Source organism: Genypterus blacodes, unplaced genomic scaffold (assembly GCF_046128005.1).
Source record: "Genypterus blacodes isolate CSIRO-AG114 ecotype Tasmania unplaced genomic scaffold, CSIRO-AGI_Gbla_v1 ptg000055l_1, whole genome shotgun sequence".
Classification (NCBI taxonomy): domain Eukaryota; kingdom Metazoa; phylum Chordata; class Actinopteri; order Ophidiiformes; family Ophidiidae; genus Genypterus; species Genypterus blacodes.
The window spans coordinates 1,850,239-1,873,778 of NW_027466867.1; the positions used below are offsets into that span (position 1 = coordinate 1,850,239).

The 23,540-nt window shown below is 49.6% G+C and overlaps 1 protein-coding gene across 2 annotated transcripts in view; it reads left to right on the top strand.

The window, feature by feature from the left end:
* The window catches only part of vti1a (vesicle transport through interaction with t-SNAREs 1A), a 96,119-nt gene extending 74,061 nt beyond the window's left edge, over positions 1-22,058 (top strand). Inside the window, exon 8 of one of the 2 annotated variants that reach the window (XM_076152200.1) lies at positions 21,133-21,231. Coding sequence is in view for 1 of the 2 variants with exons in the window: in XM_076152199.1 (XP_076008314.1) it covers positions 21,133-21,223 (91 nt within the window). In the remaining variant the exon portion in view is untranslated. Of the gene's footprint in view, positions 1-21,132 lie in introns of both variants that reach the window. The other variant, XM_076152199.1, reaches the window with a different exon arrangement.
* Positions 22,059-23,540: the final 1,482 nt, after the last annotated feature.

Below are 23,540 nucleotides of genomic sequence, written 5' to 3' on the forward strand. Positions count from 1 at the left end.
AGGACCTTCACGTCTCTGTGGCGACTGGGATCTCAGTTTGCACCTCAAGGGTCAACATTATCCCATCGCTATCTGTCTCTGCTCGAACAGCCTCGCTCACAAAACACCATTGTTACTGAAAACTTATTTATTCTTACTTTTCCCCACCAAACCAGCGTTCTTGGTGGCCTCTGTAATCTAATGAATAGAGCTAATGTGGTTTACACACACATTTAGTTTGTTGCTTTCAGGTTTGTTTGCGTTGTTTGTGACAAAAGCAAGAATTGAAATAATGAACTTCATACATCTAGAGTTTTATTGAGTGATTTATGTTGATATAGGGAGGCAGTGGCTCAGTGGGTAGTGCTTCCGCTTGGGAACCGCAGGGTTGCCGGTTCGAGCCCCTGCCGAGGTGCCCCTGAGCAAGGCACCGAACCCTCAATTGCTCCCCCCTCTGCGTAGGGTGGTAATGTAATGTAAGTCGCTTTGGATAAAAGCGTCTGCCAAATGCTCGTAATGTAATGTAATGTAATGTAATATCTGTTTGATAACTCCAACTCTAGGCAGTCTAGGCTCTGTGATCCTTACTTTGTCTACATTCCAGCTCAGATCAACAAAAGGCTGTGAACCTTTGACCTCCGTTCCCTCAGCAACAGAGCTGGGCCCTGCAGTGATTTCGATCATCCCAATAACAATATAAAGAGCGTTTCATCCCAGAGTCCAGTCATGTGCTGGAGAAACTTGCTAAAATGAAGGAGGTATCATCTTTGAACACTCGCTTCTCATCTTACATCCATGATTTAGCCACAGGTAACTGCCAAATCCTGACCTTGGATATAGAAGTTTGGAGACAAAAGTTACACTGGGCATTTTTTCAGAAGCTTTAATTGCCAACCCCAAGGATTTTGACCTTGTGTGTGTGTGCATGGCCATATCATTTGGTTATGGGAAAGACGGAGGAAGGAGAACGATGTACAACACAGGTCCTCAAGTTGGACAAATAGCTTCTCAACTCCATGGTATGTGGCTCAGCCTGCTCGCGACCCGGATGACTCCCACACAGAAATCCAGTTCTGTCTAAATTATCACTTAAAGCCCTGAAAACCATCGCCTCTCCAACTTTACAGCCACTTTGTTTATTTATTTGAGTGTTTGCTGGGTCACATGGGTGCATCCTGTCAGCCATCGTGTAAACTTTAACCCTCCCCATCCCATATTCATATGGCGCCAGGCTAACATTACTCCAGTGTTGAGGGGAAGTTGCGAGGACATTGATGTCTTGGCCTAGCGTCTCCTCGTTACTTTCCCAGCCGGTCTGCGGACCTCGCCAATCGCCCGCACTCTCCTCAGCTGACCCCGATGCACCGCCGCGTATCACACACACACGCGAGGAGCCACCGAAAAATGTTTTCCTACCATTGCATTAGCATTGTGCCGACGTTGGTCCAGTGACCCGTCTGACACCGAGCGTCTGTCGGCTGCACGTTTCTCTGACCGATCCTCCGGGGCTCCTTTTTTTTTATATTTTGTATTTAATAAGATGTAGACGCACACCCCTCCTGTCTCAAAGCCGCCCTGTGGTGCAGCATTTCAGGACAGGCTCCACTCAAAACCCATTTCTAAACACTGGGTTTCGTTTCACCCATCTTTAATTACATCGTTTGCTTGAGACTGAGGTACGTAAGTTGAAGCAGAGCACCATGTAAGCAAAGCGTATAATAGTGAGGGACACCACAGCCAAACAGAGGCGAGCGAGCAGAGGAGAAGGAAAAAAAACATCAGATGGAGGCATATAATAAATAAAATGGCAGCGTTTACATGCTTCTTTTTAAATATTTATTCAATCAATTGGGTTTGGGGTTGTCACTCATGTTCCCTTTTACCTCATATTAATGTTCCTTCCCTGAGACAAATCCTCTGCCGTGACCTTTGAATGAACTTGTCAAAAACCCTAATTTCTACCATTATTTCCTGCCCGTCTTTCATTTCCTCTCCACCTTGTCGCAGAACTTCTTTTAGCGGAGAGGGGGGGGGGGGGAACTATACACAGCAGCATCATTTCTTAAATAGCCTCAAGAAGCCCGGCCGTGTCAGTCAGTTAATTGTAGGAATACAGCCCATTGGGTTGCATTCCAGTTGCACAGTGTTTCAGTGTATTATGGTGCCATGAAGAGTACCATTGTAGCCCAGGGCGGTGGACAAGCCTTCCTCCAGCTCGGCCACAAAGGCCGCTGTGAGGTCGTGCCCTGGGCTAGCTATCAGTCCGGCAGAGAAAGGCCTTAACAACGAGCCCTGTCAAATAATGGTGTCAGCGGTGGGATTGTTTAGCTTCATTTGTGCAGGGAATGTCCCTTTTTAATGGTGACGCGTTGCTGTCTATTGACTCCAAGGGTCAGATTTTTACCCTGCTGTTGTTGTTTCTGTTTCTCTCTTTAAGCAGGCTGCCCCGTAGACCTGTGTGTGTGTGTGTGTGTGTGTGTGTGTGTGTGTGTGTGTGTGTGTGTGTGTGTGTGTGTGTGTGTGTGTGTGTGTGTGTGTGTGTGTGTGTGTGTGTGTGTGTGCTGTGCATTGTTGTAAAATGGTTCCATAACCCCGAAACTTGAAGATGTCGCAGAGGTCAGCGCGTAGTCGGCCTGAAGACATGGATGTGGGAGGCGACATGCTAAATTATGTGCGTCCTCGCTGAGGCCTCTCTCGTTTCTCGTGCTGTGCAAGCGACTGTGAGAACTTTCTGTCTTAATCAAAGTCAGAATCAGTTGATGAACATTGTCACATCCTACATCTTAAGCAACATATGTTCAGCTTAGAATCCTCTTCAGTCGTCTCTCCTGCACTAACAACATAATTATGCCTGTTTTCTTTAACTATAAAAGATAGTGGTGTTTAGTGTAACAACATTGCTGAGTCTTGGACGCTGGATGCCCTCTAAACCGTCAGAAAGTCCATTAATATTGAGCTCACTCTGCTGTTTTGGGCCCTCTGAGTTCCAGCGCTCCGTCCACCTGACCGGCTGGATAAAATGATTTTTTTCCCCCCTCCCCTCCCTCCTTGGTCTCCAGTGAGAATATCGCTTCCCCCCACTGCCACGCCACAAACCCCCCATCCATCTCTCCTAACGGTAAACGTTAAGATCCAGGAGCGGATCAATGGCTGTTTTCCTTTGATGTGCCGGGACACATTACGAGCGGTGAGTTCTAATTGGAGCAGAGAGCCGAGGATCAATGTTGGCTGTAATTGCCTTACACAGAGATGGGTGTGAGACTTTATTATCATTAATATTTAGACATGATGTGGGAGGACCCGGCCAAGGCTAAATGTACAACGGCGGTGCGAGCCTTTGATCTTGGGAGATAAGCAGATCGATCGGGGGATGGCGGGGGGGCGGTTGAAGGAAAAGAGGTCGCGGAAGTGTGGCGAGCTGGACGAACAAATTAGCGAGGCCCGCACCCTGGGTTTTATCGGATTTCTTCGAGGAAGTTTCCCTTCGGCTCCCTAAAGGTCACGCCAGGGCCCCGGTCCTCCCTATAGCTAAAATAACCTTGGCATCCAATCAGTGCCCAGGGAGGAAAGAAGGCGAGTAGACTCACTTTAAAGCTTTGGTCACATATAGAAGCTGAGCATTAGCTTTACATTGCAGCGGCATTAAGCATCTATTTGCACAAGTAGGTGCTGAAAGAGCAGAAAGTTGTGTCATTCATGAGTTTGTTGGCTTGGTTTCTCTCCGCTAGGTTAACAAGTTTAGCAACATATCCGAATGTAACAGTGAGACACGGTAGGGATGAAGTGATGTTTGGAGTTTGTCTGTTTGACAAGAGTCCATTGTGTTGGAGACGGTAACAGAATATGAAGTGGAGGAGGAGGAGGAGGAGGAGGAGGCCCTGCAGGGCTCAGGGCCGCTTCGTCGGTATCAGCCAAGCCACAACTCTGTTACCCAATCTCAGGGGGAAAGGTGGGGGGGTTAGTCTGTCTGATGGGACTCACCCTGTCTAGCAGCGTGACCCGAGGGTGGAGGGTCTATCCCCTGTATCCACGGACGCTTAGGTCACGCCGAAACCGTGAGGCTGCGATGTAAACGCTCAGTCCTGTCGCCTCTGTTTTTGTCCTTCGGTTCCCCACGGACTGATACCTTAATCATTGTACTTAGTGGGACAAAGGTGGGTAACAGGTGGGACAAAGGCAGGCGTGTCGGTTTGCGCGGCGCTGACCTGCTGCCTGATATTGGACAAAGTGAGAAACCCCACAGGATCCCAGTCGGCAGGGAGGATGATACTGACGGGGCGGTGTGGCGTTCAGGGGACTTTGACAGCGGGAGAGAGCTGAGGTGGGGAATTCCAGAGTGATAGATTTAAAACAAAGTCGATTAGCTTCCCGGCTCCTCCCTTTGTTTACTCTTTCTTTACTTTGCCTGTGCGTCCGACGCCTCTCAGCCTCGCGTACGTCCCCGACAGTACGTCGTCTAGAGGCTAGCACCATTGTGGCAAACATTGCGGTTGTGCAACAAACGGCCCATTATGTAACATTTTGATCATTACGCCAGCTACAGCAACGTTAACACATCCATTATCTATTGTGTTTTGTTCAGCCCGCGTACAAAGCCTGCACTGTCTGATCATCCTGGCAGCCAAAGAATACACTGATTTCTCAACAATAAGATCAAAAGTAAAGCTTGTGTCATTATGTACACGTTTGCAACGTAGAACCTTTTGCCCCTCATCAAGTTTGAAAGCCGGTGTCATCAGCTTCAGTGTCCCTATTGCTCGTCCTTCTCGTGCTCACACCGTTTGTGTTAAAAGTTAGCTCGGTTGCATTTCCGCTCGTGTTTGTGTACTTGTGTTTATTTTTCTGTGCATGTGTGGAAGAGGAAGAGAGATTTGAAAGAGATGAAGAGTGGTTCAGAGGAGATTTCTCAGTCAGGGGCGTCCCCATCTGTTCACCAGGGCCTAATTGTTCCTGGGTGCGAAGACGCGCAGCAACGGGAAGAAAGCAAGCGAGCGCGCTCGTCCCCCGTCCCTGAGATATTTCTGTAACATTAAAAGAGCGCCACCAGCATGCTCCAGATTATTGCCATGTAAATAATGGCACTTGGCTCGATTCCCCGCTAATGAATGTCATTTATTTTTCCAAACGAGGATTAATTATCAACCGAGGACCCTTCTCTCCTCCCACAGGGAGCCGGGCGCAATTAGCGGGCCGAAAGATGGCTGCTAATATTTGTGGGTTTGTCTGAGGCGCGTCTAAACGTATGCGTGTGTGTGCATATGTTCCCCGTGACAAAGCCAACGGCCTCCCAATTAAATGCTCCGCTCAATCTTTGCGGTGAAAACGGAGAAAAAGAGCGAGCAAGCGAGCCGACGAGCAATAAAAATAAAATGATCCTCGTGTCTTCGCCTGAGTCGAGTTCAAGGTTTTTGTTTTTTGTCCGTCGGACATTCCGGTTGTGAAACTGGGGGGAAAGAGAGCGTCGTGCCGCTCTGGATCTGGCCTCCCCGTTGCAAAATAAGACCAGAAAAACAAACATGGGCCTCAAATTAGATTTGCCAAAACATAGCATTCCCTCTCATTTTACACACCACTGTGGCCTGGAGACCAGAATAGAGAAACCCGTGAAATCCGCTTCGGATTCAGAACGGCACAGTCATGCACTGGAAGCCTCCACAAATAAATGGCCGCCGCGTCGACACCATGACCCCGGTTTGTTTTGAGAGAGGTTTTAACATAGTTTGCTTATCACTCCTTCGCCCAGTTAAAGTGGATTCTCTGCCACTGAAGCTGTTAAAACGTATCCCTCTCTGTTTCCCTTTAACTCTCATGTCCTCCTCACTCCTTCCCTCCCACGAGCTCACACTCTCTCACTCTCTCTCTCTCTCTCTCCCTCTCTCTCCCCCTCTCGCTCTTTTGCCTCTGTTGAACCGTCTCTGCTTGCGTGGGCCGCTCGAGCCCAGGCACTTAACCCAAATGAAGGAGAAGATGGGGATACTGGTTATTTTTGTCGACAGTGGCGGCGTTTGAGGTGTGGACCCCCTCCTGAGAAGCCCAGACTTTGATAATCCCTGCCGGGGCGTAATGGGTTAAATTCATGATATTCCCTAGGATCCGGCAGGAGAAATGCGGAGCGATCGCTGCTCCCAGGATGAAACCAAGCAGACAGTAAACGTGGCCCCGTCACAGTGTTTGGTCTCACACTCAAGATGTCAAACAAGGCCCGCGACCTGACCGGACGACCTCACAATAACAAACATGTCCGTAAAGACATCAGCGCTATCAGACGGGAGACAGACAGATTCAAAGACATTAACGTGTCAGAAAAGCCATGTTTCATTCGTCTGTGTCAGCAAACTTCCAGTCCAGGTGAGATCCTGGCTGCAGCAGACGTGTTCCCTGTCCCCCCCCGTCTCCGTCCTGCCCACAGAGACGGAGGTTAGGAGAAGTGATCACTGTGAGAACGTCTGCGAGGGACGGACTCGGCCGCTTGGACACATTCTATACACGGTGTACACTGCACGTACGCTCTCGCCCCGTCTCCTCCCCGCTCTCCCTCCGTGTTTTATAGCTGGATTCTGTTACCGCTCCCTGGCTCACCTCGCTGTGTGAAATGCGTGAGTCTCGGCCGCCCCCTCCTCCCCTCCTCCCCTCCTCCCCTCCTCCCCTCCCCCCTCCTCCCCTCCTCCCCTCCCCCCCTCCTCCCCTCCTCCCCGTCCACGCCCCCTCTAACAAGTGCGCAGACACATGTGAGCACTACTAAGAATGGCGTTTCTGTGTGGGTCTGAACATGTGTGTGCGTGTTTGTGTGTGTGTGTGTGTGGGGGGGGGGTCATTTACGATCTGCGGAGTGTGTCATTACAAATGCGGTTGGTACAGTGTGTCGCCCGCAAGTGTGTGTGTGTGTGTGCGTGTAAAGTTTACTGTATGTATTTTTAAGAGGGACTCACTTAAAGTTAGGGCACACTTAGTGTCCAGCTGGGTTTACATTTTTAACCCTTAGCTGCCTGAGTGTTTCTGCCAAACACTCTTATGTACTTTTCTAGCACAGGCTGAGCTGAACATGAACTTCATCCGTTTCAGAACATCGTGAGAACAATAACAAATCCACCAAACACATTCTGACCATGTTAAGTCTCTTGCTGGCTTTGCAGTCGGTCCACTTCTGCTTCTTCATCATCATCGGATTCATCACTTTGTACGAAAACATTGTTTGTGGCGCGCGTTGCAAAACAGTGCCCCCAGGTGGCCCAACAGGGAAACACACCACATCGCAGTTGAGGGCTTTATCTGAAGAAAAAATAGTTTAGAGAGTGTGTACGCATACATCAGGTAACCAAAGGGTTAATGGCAGGTAAACAATAGTAGAGCCTGCCGTTTGCTCAACCAAGTTTGGTATCGTTAATCAGTTAAATCTAACTGTTTCCTCTCTCTCTCTCTCTCTCTCTCTCTCTCTCTCTCTCTCTCTCTCTCTCTCTCTCTCTCTCTCTCTCTCTCTCTCCCTCTCTCTCCCCCTCCCTCCCTCCCCCCTCCCTCTCTCTCTCGGAGGGGGCACGCTCCGGGCTGCAGCAGGTTGAGCAGGTTCTGAGGAGCGCAGGAGTAATTTTTGGCTCTGTTCCGTTTAATCATTTCCTGCCTGTCAGAAGTTTGTTTCTGAAGCGAGGAGCCTGAACGCCTCTCTTTTCCTGGATGAGGTGTCACAAGTGGCACTTTGTTGAGCTCTTGTATTTGTCTCTGCCAGGTTTCCGTACAGGGGTTTGTACAGTGCAGCAGAAGTTGTGATCTTTGCTTAGTGTAAACCAGAGCTTTGTCAGAATTTGTGTTGTGTTGTGTTGTGTTGTTGTTTTTTGTGTTTGTTTTTGTGTGCGTGATTTGCATGTGGCCCCTGCTCCCCCATTGTCTCACCCAGGCGTATCTTTAACATACAGTGCAGCTCGGAACAATAACTGCCACTGTTACTCCTCAGTTTGTTCCAGAACATTCACACACACTGCATCATGACCAGACCTTTAACACACACACTGCCACTAAGTTAGAAGGGCAGTGACTCCTAAACACTCACCAACTTAAAACTTACTTCAAAGTAGCAAAGAAACCAACATTTAAAGCACTGGACCCAGTTGTGTAACTCAGAGCAGAGGAGTGTTTCCCTGTCAGTGTGTGTGTGAAGCCGTGTTCCTTAACGAGTCACAGGGCAAGTGTTGTCGCTCTGCCGCCGAGGCATCGCGTGGAAAGTGTGTGTGAGCGCGTATGAGTGTGTGTAAGTGAATAAACAGACAAACAGCCGCCGGCCTTTGCACAACGACTCACTCTGGCCACGAGCCAAACAGGTAATTCCTCCGGCATAGTTTTGGAAGGGCCGTGGCGAGCCAAGCCGAGCCTCAGCAGTCAGACTGTCTGCACATATCTGCCACCGACGGCATACCAGGGGCGCCATTTTCCTCCCGGAGACAGACAAGCCCGAGGATCTGATTGGCCCGGAGCCAAAGCGCGCTGACAAAGGCTTCATTGACAAGCAGGTCAGTCGGTTAACCAAGCAGCAGGGAGAGGGAGAAGGGGAAAAAAACAACCTCTTCTTCACCTCCTCACCCCGTCGGCTTCATTATTAAAGAGTTCCTCGTGACCACAAATGCATCTTCCTCTTCCTCTTCCTCCCAAAATGTCAGAAGAAGATTTTAGAGTCTATTAGGTGTCGGCCTGAGGTTAAAGCCGACCAATCTGCACCTCCGTTGTTAGATCCTGTGTGCGTCCGCTCTGCTTTTTGTCGACGTAAACACACCGAGAGTGCGACCAGTAATCATCTGCCGGAGTTTGACACAGATCCATCAGTCACTCCTCTGAGCCCGGCGTGATTGTCTTAAAGGAATTCTGTCCCATTATCTGTGATGAAGATGAAATGCGTCTTTACTCGATTGGCGCCGCCGTGTTATTTGTCAGGATCGGCAGGCGTTACAACTCATTACAACGCCTTCAGCAACGTCATCAGGTGTGTGTTTCACAGCAAACACAGACGTTGGAAGTGTAAGTCACTCGCTAATATATTAGAATTGATTTTGCCTTTTGGGGAGGATTTACTGGACGCGTTCACCCGTCGCCTTGGTACCGGATGATGGCCGACCCCTCCTCTCATCTGGCGCCTCCATCACAGGCGTGTGTAGGAGCCGACACAGTAGCGTCAGAATAGCCGCCGCCGTCCTCCTCCTCCCTGCGTGCTGCCCGTGCTCATTATCTCTCCGGTCCAGGCCTCGCTCGCTTCTTTGCTTCCTCCTGCCGCCCATCTCCTCCCCAGTGTACCGGCCGCTTTGCATACGACTGATGTTTAAATGCTGCATTGTTAACTGACGTGGGGTAGCCCCGCGCTGACCCGGGAGGTATTTGCTCGTTTGATCACGGGGCAGCAGTTTTAATGTATCGAGGCAGCGGCGCTCTGTAAAGCCCCCGACACCACCGCCGCCTCCCCCCCAACCGCGGGGGAGACGGAGGGCGAGGAGGGATCCATCGTTTTTTTGCGGCCTTGCCAGTTCTAGGGTGATTATAAGAATATCTGTTGGTCAGCAAGGCCAGAGGGGACGCTGCTGACCCGGCACTTCCATCCGTGCTGTGATGATGGTGGGTGCTGGTATTCCAGGCCGCGGGGGGGGCGGGGCAAGTTGGCGAAGACAGACAACAGTGCCTCATTGATGATGGAAGCAGCTCCTGCATTTTCCATCACGCTGTGTGTTCACCAGGGGTTGACTATTTGCAAGAAAGTGCGCCTGTTTGTTTTAAGTCGCCGTTTGTTTTCTATTTCCTCTTCTTATCGTCTCCATCCGATTCGCCGTTCCTCTTAAAATAAACCTTCTCACCGCCGCTCAGCCTGAGTGTAAACAGGGGCTTTATTATTCCCAGGGAAAACTTAAAGCTCGTCTACTCTAAATTTTGGTTTTGCACATTTTATTAGGATCCATTTCACTCATTTGTGGCGTTTTTAGGGGTCGATGTGATTCCTCTGATCTCATCCTTTGCTTGGTCTTGAGTCACACAAACAGAAGTTAGACCACAGCAGGACGAGCAGATGTTAGTAACACACACGTAAAGCGAGCCGAAGAGGAGAAACGGCACAAACGGAGTGCAGGTTAGCGTTTGCACCTCGGGACCCCTAGTATCAAGACCCTGCTTCTGTTCTCAGCCAAACCGGGTGTGGAGAATATCGACCGGCCTTTTCCTTCCCTTCCTTCCCTTCCTCCCCCCCCTCCTCAGTCCATCCTCCCTCTTTCTCTTTGGTTCCTTTTCATGGGGAGTCTCTCGGAGCAGCAGTGGCCATAGACGCCAGGGGAGAAACCCGAAGAAAAACCCACTTCGCTCGACTCGATCATTAATAATTGACGTGCAGTTCCCCCATGAATTTCCCATGGCGATCCACAGTGGTGCTTGTGATGTGCAGAGCGCCGTGGCTACAGATGGAGAGGCACCGGAAACACAGCGCGGGGTCAGCGTCAGGACCGCCACCACCACGTGGATTGGCGTGTGTGTGTGTGTGTGTGTGTGTGTGTGTTTCAACCTGGCACATTTGTACTGTATACTCTAAAATGTCGGCCTTTGATCCACACAACACTAAACACATTACTGCGTCATTATTCAGCCGCGTTCCTGCCGCCGCCCTCCTCATCCCCCTCTGAATAATCACGCCTCCGATTGGCTCCGAGTCGAGCATCGCCGGCCCCTCTGGAGATCTTCACGACCGGATTCCGCCAATATGGATCGCCTCTCGCGCTTTCCAAACGTCCCATAGCGACGGCGGCGGTGCCCCCCTGTGACTTTTGAGCCGCGGTTCACAGGGATGCAGAGAGGAAGAAGCCAATCTGCATCTCTGGCGGTGCCTCACGCCCACGCAGATATCGGCGAGGAGCGAGAGAAATGCCACATGAGTTTTACCTCTGCAGTGCTGGACGGGAAGCAAAGATGAACTGAAGGGGAATTTTTAAGTCAATTAACTCTTTCTCTAGTCACTGCCAGCTCTCAAAGGGCTTTGTTCGCTCTTCGTTTGCCTCCGTCTCTTCCTCATTCCTCCTCTGCAACCGGCGTTCCTCAGATTTATTTCCTCTTCTCTCTTCTTCATCTCGTGGAGCTTTGTGTTTTTCCACAGAAGGCTGATCCTTGTACGGCTGCAGGCCTCCGGGTCGCCAAGCAAATGCAAGCCGGAGCAACAAGTCAACCGTGCCGCCTAGGCTCGGTTCCATCGGACTCGTAGTTCGATTGGCGAACGATTCCCCTCCTGTGGCCACGCCCCCTCTCTCTCCTCTCTGGACACGTGGGCGTCTCTCTCTTAGTCCTACCTGCTGATTTCAAGAGACACTCAAGCGCGTTTCAGCTGAGCCGCCGTCTCACTTCCCTTTTGTCTCCCCCCCTCCCTCCCCCGCTTCCTCTCTCAGCTTCGTCGAGGAAAAGGAAGCACGAGGAAAAGTGGTCTGCAAATTTAATGGAACAGCATGGATTATTTAGACTGACTAAAGCTTCCCTTGTAGTGTCAGATGGGGGGGGTAGTTGGATGACATTATACCCCTACACTCACACTCACACCCTCCCTCTCTCTCTCTCTCTCTCTCTCTCAACATGGCTCTTAACTTGCTGAGCGTAGTTCTAAGTTGCTCTTTGGAGCTCGGGGGTAATGCACGTGTAATTTCACACCGGCATGCCAGACGCTCTGCTGCTGTAGGTTTCACACACTTTACGCAACACTCCCCTCGGAACAAACACACACACACACGCACACACTGAACCGCTGCCTGACAATATGTCCCTGAAAGGTCAAGTTCACGAAACGGATTTGCCTCCTCGAGATCAAATCTTAGTTCATTTGTCTAAAAGGAAAAGAAAGAAAGCGAGTAAACAACTCCAGATGAATGTGGAGATGAATGTCAGGCTCCCTCTCTCCTCTCCTCTCCTCTCCTCTCTCCTCTCTCCTCTCCAGGTCGTCTCATTCGCCCCAAATCTGTTGACAGTCATTGTCAGACTCTCACCTGATTGTGAAAGCACTTAAAGCAGCTTCACCTCACACTCTGTGCAGGCTGACGTGTGACGCTCGCTGTCTCTTTGCAGAAGTGGAGACGTGACCTTATTTTGACACCGCGCCGCATCTTGGACACCCATTCTCAGTCCTCCAGACAAGATGAGTGATTTTTACACAATATTCCCAGTCTTTAAATGCAAAAACGACTACAATCACCTTGGGGAAGACGGGCGAAGCGGCGAGGTCACGGATGTTAAAGTCTTTTAAAGCGTGTTTAGATGTAATCATGCAAGCGCCACAGCTGATGTCTAATGGTTCCCATCCAGATTTTTGGTCTTTTATGGATAGAAAACTTTCCCGTCATCGCCACGATTGGCCGCACGAACACACACACACACACACACTCCACAAAGACTGGAGATATGAGCAAACTTTGTCGTGGGATGTAGAAAAGGCTGTTATTCCTGAACCGGCGTGTTGGCAGTGTGAAGCACGGCTGCGACGCGGCCAATGCAGGCTCGGCGTACGTTTGTATATAAGGGAAAAAAAAGGGTCAGCGTGTGTGGGTGTGTTGTACTCGCATGGCTCCTGTGCGTAGATGTGTTTATGCGTGCATGCTGGTGGGCAATAGCTCAACATCGTGAGCACGCCGAGACACACACACACACACACGCAGGACGCCGAGCGAAACCGCACGGGAGGCAAATATTTGGAGAGCCGGTTGGATTTTTTAAAAGATGACAAAGACGACGGCGAGCGATCTTAGAGGGGAATAAAAGAAGCCTCGTCACCTCTGCGTCGCAGAAATCCTTAATAGTCGATTGAAAGCATTTATCTGTACATTTTTGCGGTATTTTTGTAGTAGAAATGTAAGATGAGATGAGATGTGATAGGAGAGAACTCTTATGGAACTTTGCAACTTCTTTTAAAACTTTGCAAAACTTCAAAATAAGGCCGTTTGTGGGCCTGTAAAGCCAAATCAAATCAAATGGACTTGACTCGACAAAACTAAGCAGAAAACTGTGGAAAACCCTTTTTTTCTTCTTTGTTTTTTTCCCTCCTCTATTGTCGGCCCAAACATTCCTTCAGTAGCAATCCTATTCCAAAAGCTTCCACTAACCAGCTCAGGTTTCACAACACTTCAGTTGCCATTAGGCGTCAGAGCGTGGACGTATCACTCCCTGCTTCCCTGAAATTCACTCCAGCAGACAAAACATCGCGGCGTTGCGCCCTGAAAGAAACCGTACGACACGCACGCTCTTCTGCGAAAGAAGGTCAAACAGAATAGGAAGAGCGGAGGGGGGAGGGGGCGGGAAAATGGAGGAAAAACGGCGGAACGCGACGGCGGCGGCGCCTGCTCTCGTCTCTCCCGTCTCGCCCTCTCTTTGTCACCGCGGCGTTCCGATAACAAAAACACGCAGATGTCATTACAGCTCCCGGCCTCTCTCCTCTCTCCGATGCCGCCGTCGCTCTTCCTCGCTCTTCTGCCCTTCTCTCTCTGCAATCCACTCTTATGGTTTACAGTACGGCCCTTAACAAGATTCCAAACAGTTAAGATTTTACGGGCATCATAGCTTTTTGGGTTTTTTTGTGCCTTGGACTCCGCGGCTAGTGTTACACTCTTTTCTCACCGCCACGGTAACCGGATCTGCAGCTGGCCACGGGCCCTCGCACAATGTAGGCAAGGGGGATTTTATGTTTTGGGAACTTTTAGGAGAAGGGAGGGAATCGTTACTTATCAGGGGTGTGAGGAAACCGCCTATATTGAACCTGGAATTCCCTTAGTTGTATACATTCAAATCGTCTCTGAGAGTCATAATTGGAGGACTTCATAGGATTCCACCCCACAACTTCACTTCTAAGTAATGACCACCATTACATCATTGCCTAAGCACCTGTCGCACCCTTTCCTGTTTCTCCTCTTGGACTTCCTGCACGTCTGCCTCCATGTTGCTGCTTTCCAGCGGCTCAGTTGCGTAGGGGGTTAAAAATAAGAGTTTGTTATTTTGAACAGATCTCATTGCTTCCTCTGTGTTTAATTCGCTGAGAGCACCTGAGCGTTGTGAGCCAGAAGAGATTGTACATCAGGATTCACAAAGCCTACACACACACACACACACACACACACACACACACACACACACACACACACACACACACACACACACGCACACACACAGGAGGCCGGCTGTACACTATACGGAGCCTTTTGTGATTACTGCAGCCTTGAACAAGCCCGTGTTCATCAACCTGCATTGACAACTGTGAATATGGGCTGTTGGCATGGTGCTGTTGGTACGACTGTATAGCATTGACATAACAAGAACACGGCGCAGGCATAGGGAGAAAAACAAACACTTCACATCGCTGCGCCCCTCCAGCGAAAAAAAAAGAAAGAAAAGAAAGCAGGAGATGTGGAAATGGGATTTGAGAAAGTGAAACAGGTGAGTGGGAAAATAAGCAAACTGGATGTGGAGAAGGAAGGAGTGAGTGAAGGGACAAAAGGAAGAGAGAGAGAGAGAGGGAGAGAGGGAGAGAGAGCGAGGCAGAGGGCAGGTAGCCAGGCGGGGGAATGATCTGGTGTGTATGTATGGAGCCACCTGTACATCACGCAGGGATTGGGGAGAAGTTGCCGCGGCTACATGAGATTGCTGCCGGCAAAAAAAGTTCTTCAAAATTCCAGACACAGTTGCAATGTACTCTCTCGCTCTCTCTCTCTCTCACTCTCTCTCTGTCTCTCTCTCTCTCTCTCTCTCTCTCTCTCTCTCCCTCTCTCCCTCTCCCTCTGTCTCTCTACCTCTCTCGCTCTATCCTTTCCATCTCTTTTTCGTTTATTCTCTCTCCATACATCGCTCCCGCAAACTCGTGCATACACACGCTCTCCTCCTCCTCCTCCTACGCTGCATTTACTCCCTCCTTCTCTCTCTCTCTCTGTCTCTCTTTCTCTCTCCTTCCTCTCCTCCTCCCAGTCTCCTTTCCGCCTCCCTCCCTTCCTCCCTGCAACCCTTTTCTGGGAGAAGATCTAGGTCCCAGTCTAAGGCTGCTGCTGGCCAGGGTTGTTAGCCGCCAAATAAAAAATGGATGAACTTGTAGAGCCCCGGTGCTGTTCTCCTGCATCTGTGTGGAGTTGGTAAGGAGAGAGAGAGAGAGAGAGAGAGCGAGAGCGAGGCTGGCTGACCTTGTTCAGACTACATCCTCCAAATGAAACCCGTCCATCTTTTATGTCGGTACTCTGTGCCGCGTTGAAAGGAATCTGTGTCAATAAAGGTCAGGAAAAGGTCCGCGGCTCGTTTTTTAAGGGGTGCGAGCACAAAAATGATCTCTTGATCTTTTCATTAAAAAGCATTTCTACAAACGCTGGAGTTGCAGGGAAAAATTAAACCTGACACAAAAGTATTCAGACGGATTCACAAAAGAATTCATTTTAGATTTTAAATAAAATGGTAAATACGAGTTATCATTTCGTCCCTCGAGTCAAATGGGACGCTCATGTTGCTCTGTTTGTGTTTGTGTTGTGTTGGCCTCTGTTGAAGCATGGAAGCCATTTTAAACGATCGTAATGTAATGTAATTTTAAACGTGCTTGTTTTCCCACCTGTGTTCTGACGAGAACGTGAGCGGCTCAGAAGTCTGCAGCCAAAACAGAAGAAGTGAAGAAATGTTACGAATGCAAAGATGAGATGTTTTAAAGGTTACAGTTACAACCCTGCAACCATATCTGTAAAAAAGCTGAGAAAGGAGGTCGGAGTTTCTGTGTCACACAACACCGACTGACCACTAACTTCCTTCTTGTCAGAATATGGGTGGGAAGGAAACACACGCATCATTAGATATTGTTTTTCTTCTGGGAGTTAAGTGTGGAGCCGTGTGTGTGTGTGTGTGTGTGTGTGTGTGTGTGTGTGTGTGTGTGTGTGTGTGTGTGTGTGTGTGTGTGTGTGTGTGTGTGTGTGTGTGTGTGTGTGTGTGTGTGTGTGTGTGTGTGTGTGTGTGTGTGTGTGTGTGTGTGTGTGTGTGTGCTGTAACACCCCCTTGGGGGCAATAGGCAGGACATTCATGGTGGGATCAGATCTCCAGCAAACAGGTCAGGTCATTATCTGCGTGGTGCAACATGAACCTGAGCTGATTGTTTGCTGCGTTCTGCCTCATTCTTCTTCTTTTCATTCACGTCGCACATTTCTCACCTTTCTCCGCTCGCGCCTCGGCTTGAATGCGAGCTGATTTCCCTCTCATGCCATTTTGACGTGTGTGTGTGTGTGTGTGTGGCAGAGCTCAGACCATAGGCGTTATTGTGAGTGTGTGTGTGTGTGTGTGAGTGAGTGTGTGTGCTCCTACAATGAAACATTTATTTGTATTAGTTTGCGATTACTGGTCTGCGGTGCGTTTGCGGGACTTACCCCCACCAGCGTTCCCACTCAGTGTCCATCACTCAAACCATTTGTGAACACATTGATCCTCCCTCCCTCCCCCCTCCCCTCCCTCTCCCCCCTCCCCCTCCCATGCTGTATATTCCCAGGGTTTGGAGGGAGGAGAGCCAGAACGGCTCAGACAGACATTGATTTTTGTTTTATTGGTTTACTAGTGCAAAGAGGGGGGGGGGGGCAACTCCAGAGCTAAGTTTGTTGTTAGTGGTAGTTGTGTGTGTGTGTGTGTGTGTGTGTGTGTGTTTTGGGTGGGATGGGGCCTTCTCTGCTTATGTCTGTCTGAGACTGTTTTCATGGGGGGTGTCCGGCCCCCATCTAAGAGCCATCAAAGGGTGTGTGTGTGTGTGTGTGTGTGTGTGTGTGTGTGTGTGTGTGTGTGTGTGTGTGTGTGTGTGTGTGTGTGTGTGTGTGTGTGTGTGTGTGTGTCTCCACCCTTGTGTGGGTGTACATACTGTATGTGTCATTGAAGGGACGGGGAATCTGAGATGCTGATGGTGCTGGCACTAGGGATGAAGACGCAGCACACACACCCCCATACACACACACACACACACACACACACACACACACACACACACACACACACACACACACACACACACACACACACACACAGCTGAGGTGTATCCCGGTGCTCATTAGAGCTGGTAATAAGGCTGTGCTGCTGGAAAGGGAGAAAAAAAAACAGGGAAGGGAAAAGAGGGAAAAGGAGAGAGAGGGAGGGAGGAGGAGGAGGGAGAGGGTGGGAGGGAGGGAGGGAAGGAGGGAAGAAAAGGGGGAAAAAAACGGGAGATTTTAAAATTTAATAACACTGGTACGATTTTGTAAATCTTTCCTGACAGAAAAGTCCTCATTATTTTCATCTGTCTCAGAGGAGCCTCTCCTCCAGCTCTGCCTCCCCGCGTAAACGGGCTCTCTCTCCCTCTCTCTCTCTCTCTCTCGCTCTCTCACCCCTCCATTTCCATCTCTCTCTCTCCCTCTCCTCTTCCTACTTTCCTTCTCTCTCTAGTTTTTTGCTCTCGATTGCTTTATTGTCCATTTCCGTTTTTTCCCCCTCATTTTTTTTTTTATTTCTTTGCACTCCTTTACACTTGTCACCCCCCCCTCTCTCTCTCTCCATGTGTGTGACAGTCTAGTAAGGCATCAGCTGACTGGCTGGCCGCGATGAAGGAACATCAGGAGCCAATAGGACGGACGCTATTTGGCGTCGTCATTGGCTGCCGAGTCGGTCTTTCTTTCTACCTGCGCATGTGTGAGAGTGTGTGTGTGTGTGTGTGTGTGTGTGTGTGTGTGTGTTTTAAGTCCTTTTTTTTTGTTGGGGTTGGGGAGGGGGGGTGTGCAGACAGACAGATCGAAAATAGGTGTGTGTAAGTGTGTATATGTGGGTCAGCATGTATGTCTGTCTGCACTCACACATCCCTGCTCCACACACACACACACACACACACATACATACATAGCCTCCCCCCCTCGCTCTCACCACCTCTATGTCAAGTGTCAAGACTGGAGGATGGATCCGGTTTGATAAGTTCTGTTCTGTCTGGCCTCGTGTCAGGACAGGATCAACCGTACGACAGAGGGAAACCGTGTTCTTCACTCTCCTACCGCCCAATTTTAGGGGTTTTTCTCTTTCTTTCTCCGCCAGCGAGGGCCAGGGGGCGTGTGTGTGTGTGTGTGTGGGGCGGGGGGTGTTTCTATATTTGGAGGGTAACTTCTATTTTAGATGATTCTGTTGCCTGAGGACTTAAAGAGGGAACTACAGCGACTTCCAAATCTCCTGACCAATCTACATTCATTTACATGTGAGCCATGGAAATGGAACGATTGATCGACTTCCGTGTTACCATAATATTACTCTAACAGCACAAATGGTTAAGTCTAATTTATGTTCTCCTGTTATTGTGTTTATAAGTGGAAAAGGAAGAGTGTGACCGCTGTGGCTGCAAACACACAAAGTGACCTCTCTCTCACACACACACACACACACCTTACCTCTGCGTTGTGTATTGGTGTGTGATGGCTTTAATATCCCGGCTGCTCAGCTGTCAGAGGGAGCGAGTGCAGCTCTTTACAGTGTCACACACACTATTGTTTAAATGGATTTCAGCTTTCACACACACTCACACCCTTACACAAACTCCTCCCAGCCTGTGTGTGTATGTCTGTGTATGTGTGTGTGTGGTCATAAGTGTCCTCATAAGATCTTTTGCTTTGTCGTGACTAATCATTAGAGCGAACTCGTCGGCGGTTGACATTTTCTAGCTCACGTTGGACTAAACTTCACAGCTGGGTGCGGAGATTTAAAGACATCCAGCCGCTGAAAAGTTTCTGCTAAATGCGTCCGCTGCTCCGCGCCGCCGTCCGCCGCTCCATAAATAGCATTTGGTTTCAAAAAAAGGCGTTTTTTTTTGTTAGATTGGTGTTGTCAGCATGGGGCTGAAATAACATTTGAGTCCCTGGAGGGAAAAAAAGAAAAAAGTTCTAAAATCGTCAAATTCCTCCCCACTTTGAACGCTAAGTGTTTGAAGATGTTCAGCGTTGTTAGCTACCAAATCATCATCCTTTAATGAATCCACACACACACTCACACACACACACACTTAGCCTCTCATCCCTAAGGAACCAGCTAACTTCCCGTTCAGTTCACGTCGGGCCTCCAATCGCCCTCCTCTCCTTCTCCCCCGGCTGAGAAATTAACAAACAACACGAAGCAATCTGGATCATTACCAACACACACACACACACACACACACACACACACACACACACACACACACACACACACACACACACACACACACACACACACACACACACACACACACCAACATCTTGAGCACCTCCTCTGGGCATTTGGCTGGGATAAATAATCATTGTAAATAATGAATGTCAATTAATAGGGGGAGACGTTTCCTTGCTAAGCACGCACTGATTAGCGTTTCAGTGGGGATTCCCCTCCCCAGCCGGCTTCAGCCAATCAGAGAGCAGCATGCCAACGCTCCGGGCCTATCGCGGCGCCCCTGCCCGCTCGCCGCTCTGTATATACGGCACAAAGATATAGGGACAGATACAGGGGGACTTTGAGGTTGTGTTGTAGAGTAGTAGTTTGATTTCCTGAAGATGGAAGTCTGTGGCGCCTTCTTTCTTCCATAGTCGTCCTTTGAGGGCCACTGGAGGTCTGAGCTGAGCCGAGGGGGGTTTAGGGGGGCGGGGGGGCTGGAGGTCGACCGCTCCAGTGGTCTTAGGTTTGGGCTTTAGAGGCGAGCCGGGTGAGCGAGCGGCGCCGCCCGCCCTCCTCCCCACCCTCCTCGGTGATAAATGGCCACAGCATGAGCGATTCATCTCCTGCTTAGAGGAGTGGACACTGACCCCACCTCCTCCCTCCACCCCTCCACTTGTCAGCAAATGTGATAATTCTGTCATTTGTCAGGAGCAGCGGAGGGTTAGGGGGTTGTGTGTGTGTGTGTGTGTGTGTGTGTGTGTGAGTGTGAGAGAGGACGCAAACTCTGGTTTACACGTATCGACGTGCGGCAGGCTCCGAGTACGTCTGGTATGAGGGAGGAAAGGCGTCTGGAGATGCAGGGAACCAGACTGTTCTTAATACACGGAGAACTTTGTTGTTTCTTTATTTCTGACCCAATTAATTAAATGATACGACTTCCTGCTGTGATTAAGAGGCACAAACGTTATCAAGAAGAAGATTCATCAAGCAGTGAGCCTGTAAGATCACAGAGTGGGTGAAAGGACTCCCTCCCCTCCCCTCCCCTTACCTTACCTGCCTATGAAGCTCCTCCCTCCCTCCTGAAAAGGTGACACGTGATTGACAGTTGAAGCAGCGACTCCCCTTGTGGTGAACGGTGGTATTTGTTTTTGTTAGGCGGAGCCATGGACACGTCACAATGTTGTCGTTTTGTCGTTTGTGGACAGTTTGGACTCGTTTCCAACACACGGACGTCTTTAATGGAGCTTTAAGGGGACAAACGGGCCAAAGGACCTGAACACATTCACTTTGAAAACATCCATTCCCCTCACGTCCTCTGAATTAAACAACAACCTCTCTCTCTCTCTCTCTCCCTCTCTCTCTCTCCCTCTCTCTCTCTCTCTCTCTCTCTCTCCCACTCTCTCTCTCTCTCCCTCTCCCTCTCCCTCTCTCTCTCTCTCTCTCTCTGGGTTCAAAGCCCCCCTCCTGTCAGCTTTACTCAGGCCACAGTGGGGAAAATGTAATTGTGAGTCATTTTATTGTAGATTCCGTCGGTAACTCAGTGATTTTATTTTATTCCCTCCAGGAAACTCCTGAGCCACTCTTTCCACTTTATTGTGCAAATAAAGTTTTGAGAGCCTGTCTGCTGTATGTGTGTGTGTGTGTTGTGCCCAGTTTATGTGCGATTGTGCGACTTGTTTTGTGGTGTTTGTGCACATGCGGATCAAATTTTTTAAAGAGTGTGAAAGTGTGTATGCGAGTGGAAGATCATTTTTGAGAAGCCGTAAACACAAACCCGTGTGTGTGTGTGTGTGTGTGTGTGTGTGTGTGTGTGTGTGTGTGTGTGTGTGTGTGTGTGTGTGTGTGTGTGTGTGTCACTGATTGTTGTATACCAGTAAATACCAGACCTCATGGTAACTTTCGGTTGATGGCTGCTGGTTATTAAGTCGTTACTTGTGAAGGTTTAATGGTTTAATGTGTGTTTGACGCCTCTCTCTCTCTCTCTCTCTCTCTCCCTCTCTCTCTCTCTCTCTTCCTCTCTCACCCCCTCTCTCTCTCCAACAGGATCATCCAGAACCGTGTCCTGGTCTTCATCCTCGGAGCCATCATCCTTCTCACCATCATCCTGGCCATCTATTTCAATCTGCGGCGCTAGTGATCTCCCCCACGCACTCACACACACACACACACACACACACACACACACACACACAGCCGTCCCTGCCCTGACACAAACACAAACACACACAGGCGTGATTAATAGCGACAAAAGCGTTGTTCTGCTGTAATTAGGACAAATGGCCTCCATGAATCACAGTTTCCAAAGCCTGACAGGGAGCTTTTCTCTCCTCCTCCTCCTCCTCCTCCCTCTCTCTTCCTCTCCTCTCTTTCCTCTCTCTCTACACCTCCTTCTCTTTCTCCTCACCTCTCTCTGTCAGGCTTGGCGTCTCTCTTTCATCTGGGGCGGACAGTGATGGAGGGTGTTTTGATGATGCTATCTTTAGGCGCCTTAGCTCTGGAAGTTTAAGAACTAAATGTGGAACGCCGTCTTTACCTGAACAGATACAAACACACGACTCACCCAGGCCGCTCCCTGCCATGCGTCAGCGCCTGTAGTTGGCGCCGTTTCTGTCTTTATACGTTCAGATCGGTTCGTGTCGAATGTTTCCAGGATGCGACGGAGGTGTAGCTGGAGTTGTGCGTGTGTGAGACGGTTGTGCGCACGCGTGTGTGTGTGTATATTCGCACGCGCCCCGAAATAGACGAGCGGATCAGCTTGACTTCAGTCGATTGCTCAGAACGTGGCGTCGTTCGTACGTATGAGTAAGCTTTTATTTCTCAAAATCAAACTGTTTAGATGCCCACTCGTGTTTGTTGCAGCACGAGAGGGATTTGACCCCAGCCTGAGCACACACACACACACACACACACACACACACACACACACACACACACACACACACACACACACACACACACACACACACACACACACACATACACACACACACACACAGCACATCAACAGAGGCAGAAACGCAAATCTGTGAAAACCACGTATCTCCTCGTAGATGGATTGCGTTTAGTCGTGACCGAGATCCGATCACAACCGAATCCTGCTCAGATTACAATCGGAATACATCTTGTGTGACGTGTGTGCGTGTGTGTGTGTGCGTGTGTGTGTTCTCTTTCCTTTGTACGACTGAAAACCTTTTTAAAGACGCGTCGCCTCCTGACATGTTGACGTTTTGGAGATACGTGGTTTCCGGCAGCGAGCGAACGGAGCCCACACACTCCTGTAACACTGATTCCCTACACTTCTTCCCACGTGGCTCATTTACGTGGACTTTTTAAACATGTAGACGTCGTACGAAATGGTAGCTTTAGGCAGCATCACGCGTACTAACGCTCCGATCAATATAATGTAAAGTGTTTCTGTTCTCATTTACCGTGATTCTGTTTACTATTTATTTATAAATGCATCCATGAGTTGTCGATGAAAGGTTTTGTTGCTGGCGCTGTTATATTCTATGAGGTGAAAAGGCTGCCAACGTGAACTTAATCGGGTTTAGTTTTCCTCCTGTTTTGATTTTGAGTGTTGTAATCAGCTCACACACACACACACGCACACACGCACCAGGACCAAGTGTAAATGTGTTTTTGTCTTTCTGTTTCTCATAAATGGAGATAACATGTTTTAGAAGTTGTTGCTTTTGTTTTGTTTTGCTTTTAAGTGAGCTGAATGCTGTGATGCGTTCATGGGTCGCGGGGAAAAATAGCGTTTCAGTTGTGATGTTGTTTCTTTGGATTTGACCTGAACGTGGTCTCACAAATTGGAAGTGTTTGACCCCACGCACACACACACATCCCCAAGTGTGTGTCCTGTAGTCCCCATGTGAGGACATTTGCTACCCTGTCTCTTTATTTATGAAAAGGCAGGGGTGGCGGAGGGGGGGGGGTCCTCGCTCTCTCCACCACCAAACGCCATTTTGCAGACCCTCAACAGCCGCCGCAACACGTCTGCTTCAAAGACCCTGACTAATGGCCGACAAAACAGTGCGGCTCAGACCGTCCCATGTGGTCTCGACCCACCAAGAGTTATCATTAAGTGAGAGAATAATGAAAGGAGGAGGAGAAACAGAGGAAGTGAACAAGGAACCATGGGGAGGAGGCTGAAATCCCTGGCAGTTTGACAAACCTCATTTGGTAATGACCCTCAGTGATTGTTTCTCACCTCACGCATGTGTGTGTGTATGTGTGTGCACGTGCAGCCTACCTACAGTACGTGCCGTCGCTCCCTCTCTCTCTCTCTCTTCTCTCTCTCCATCATCGCCCCCATCCCACTTGCTCTCCCCCCTCCTCCTCCTCTCTCCTGCCACCTTTCCTCCTCCTCCCCCTCCTTCTCCTCCTCCCTGTCCTCCCCCCTTCCCCCCCAGCCTGTCAGATGAGCGGAGCGGTAGCTAGTGAGCGAG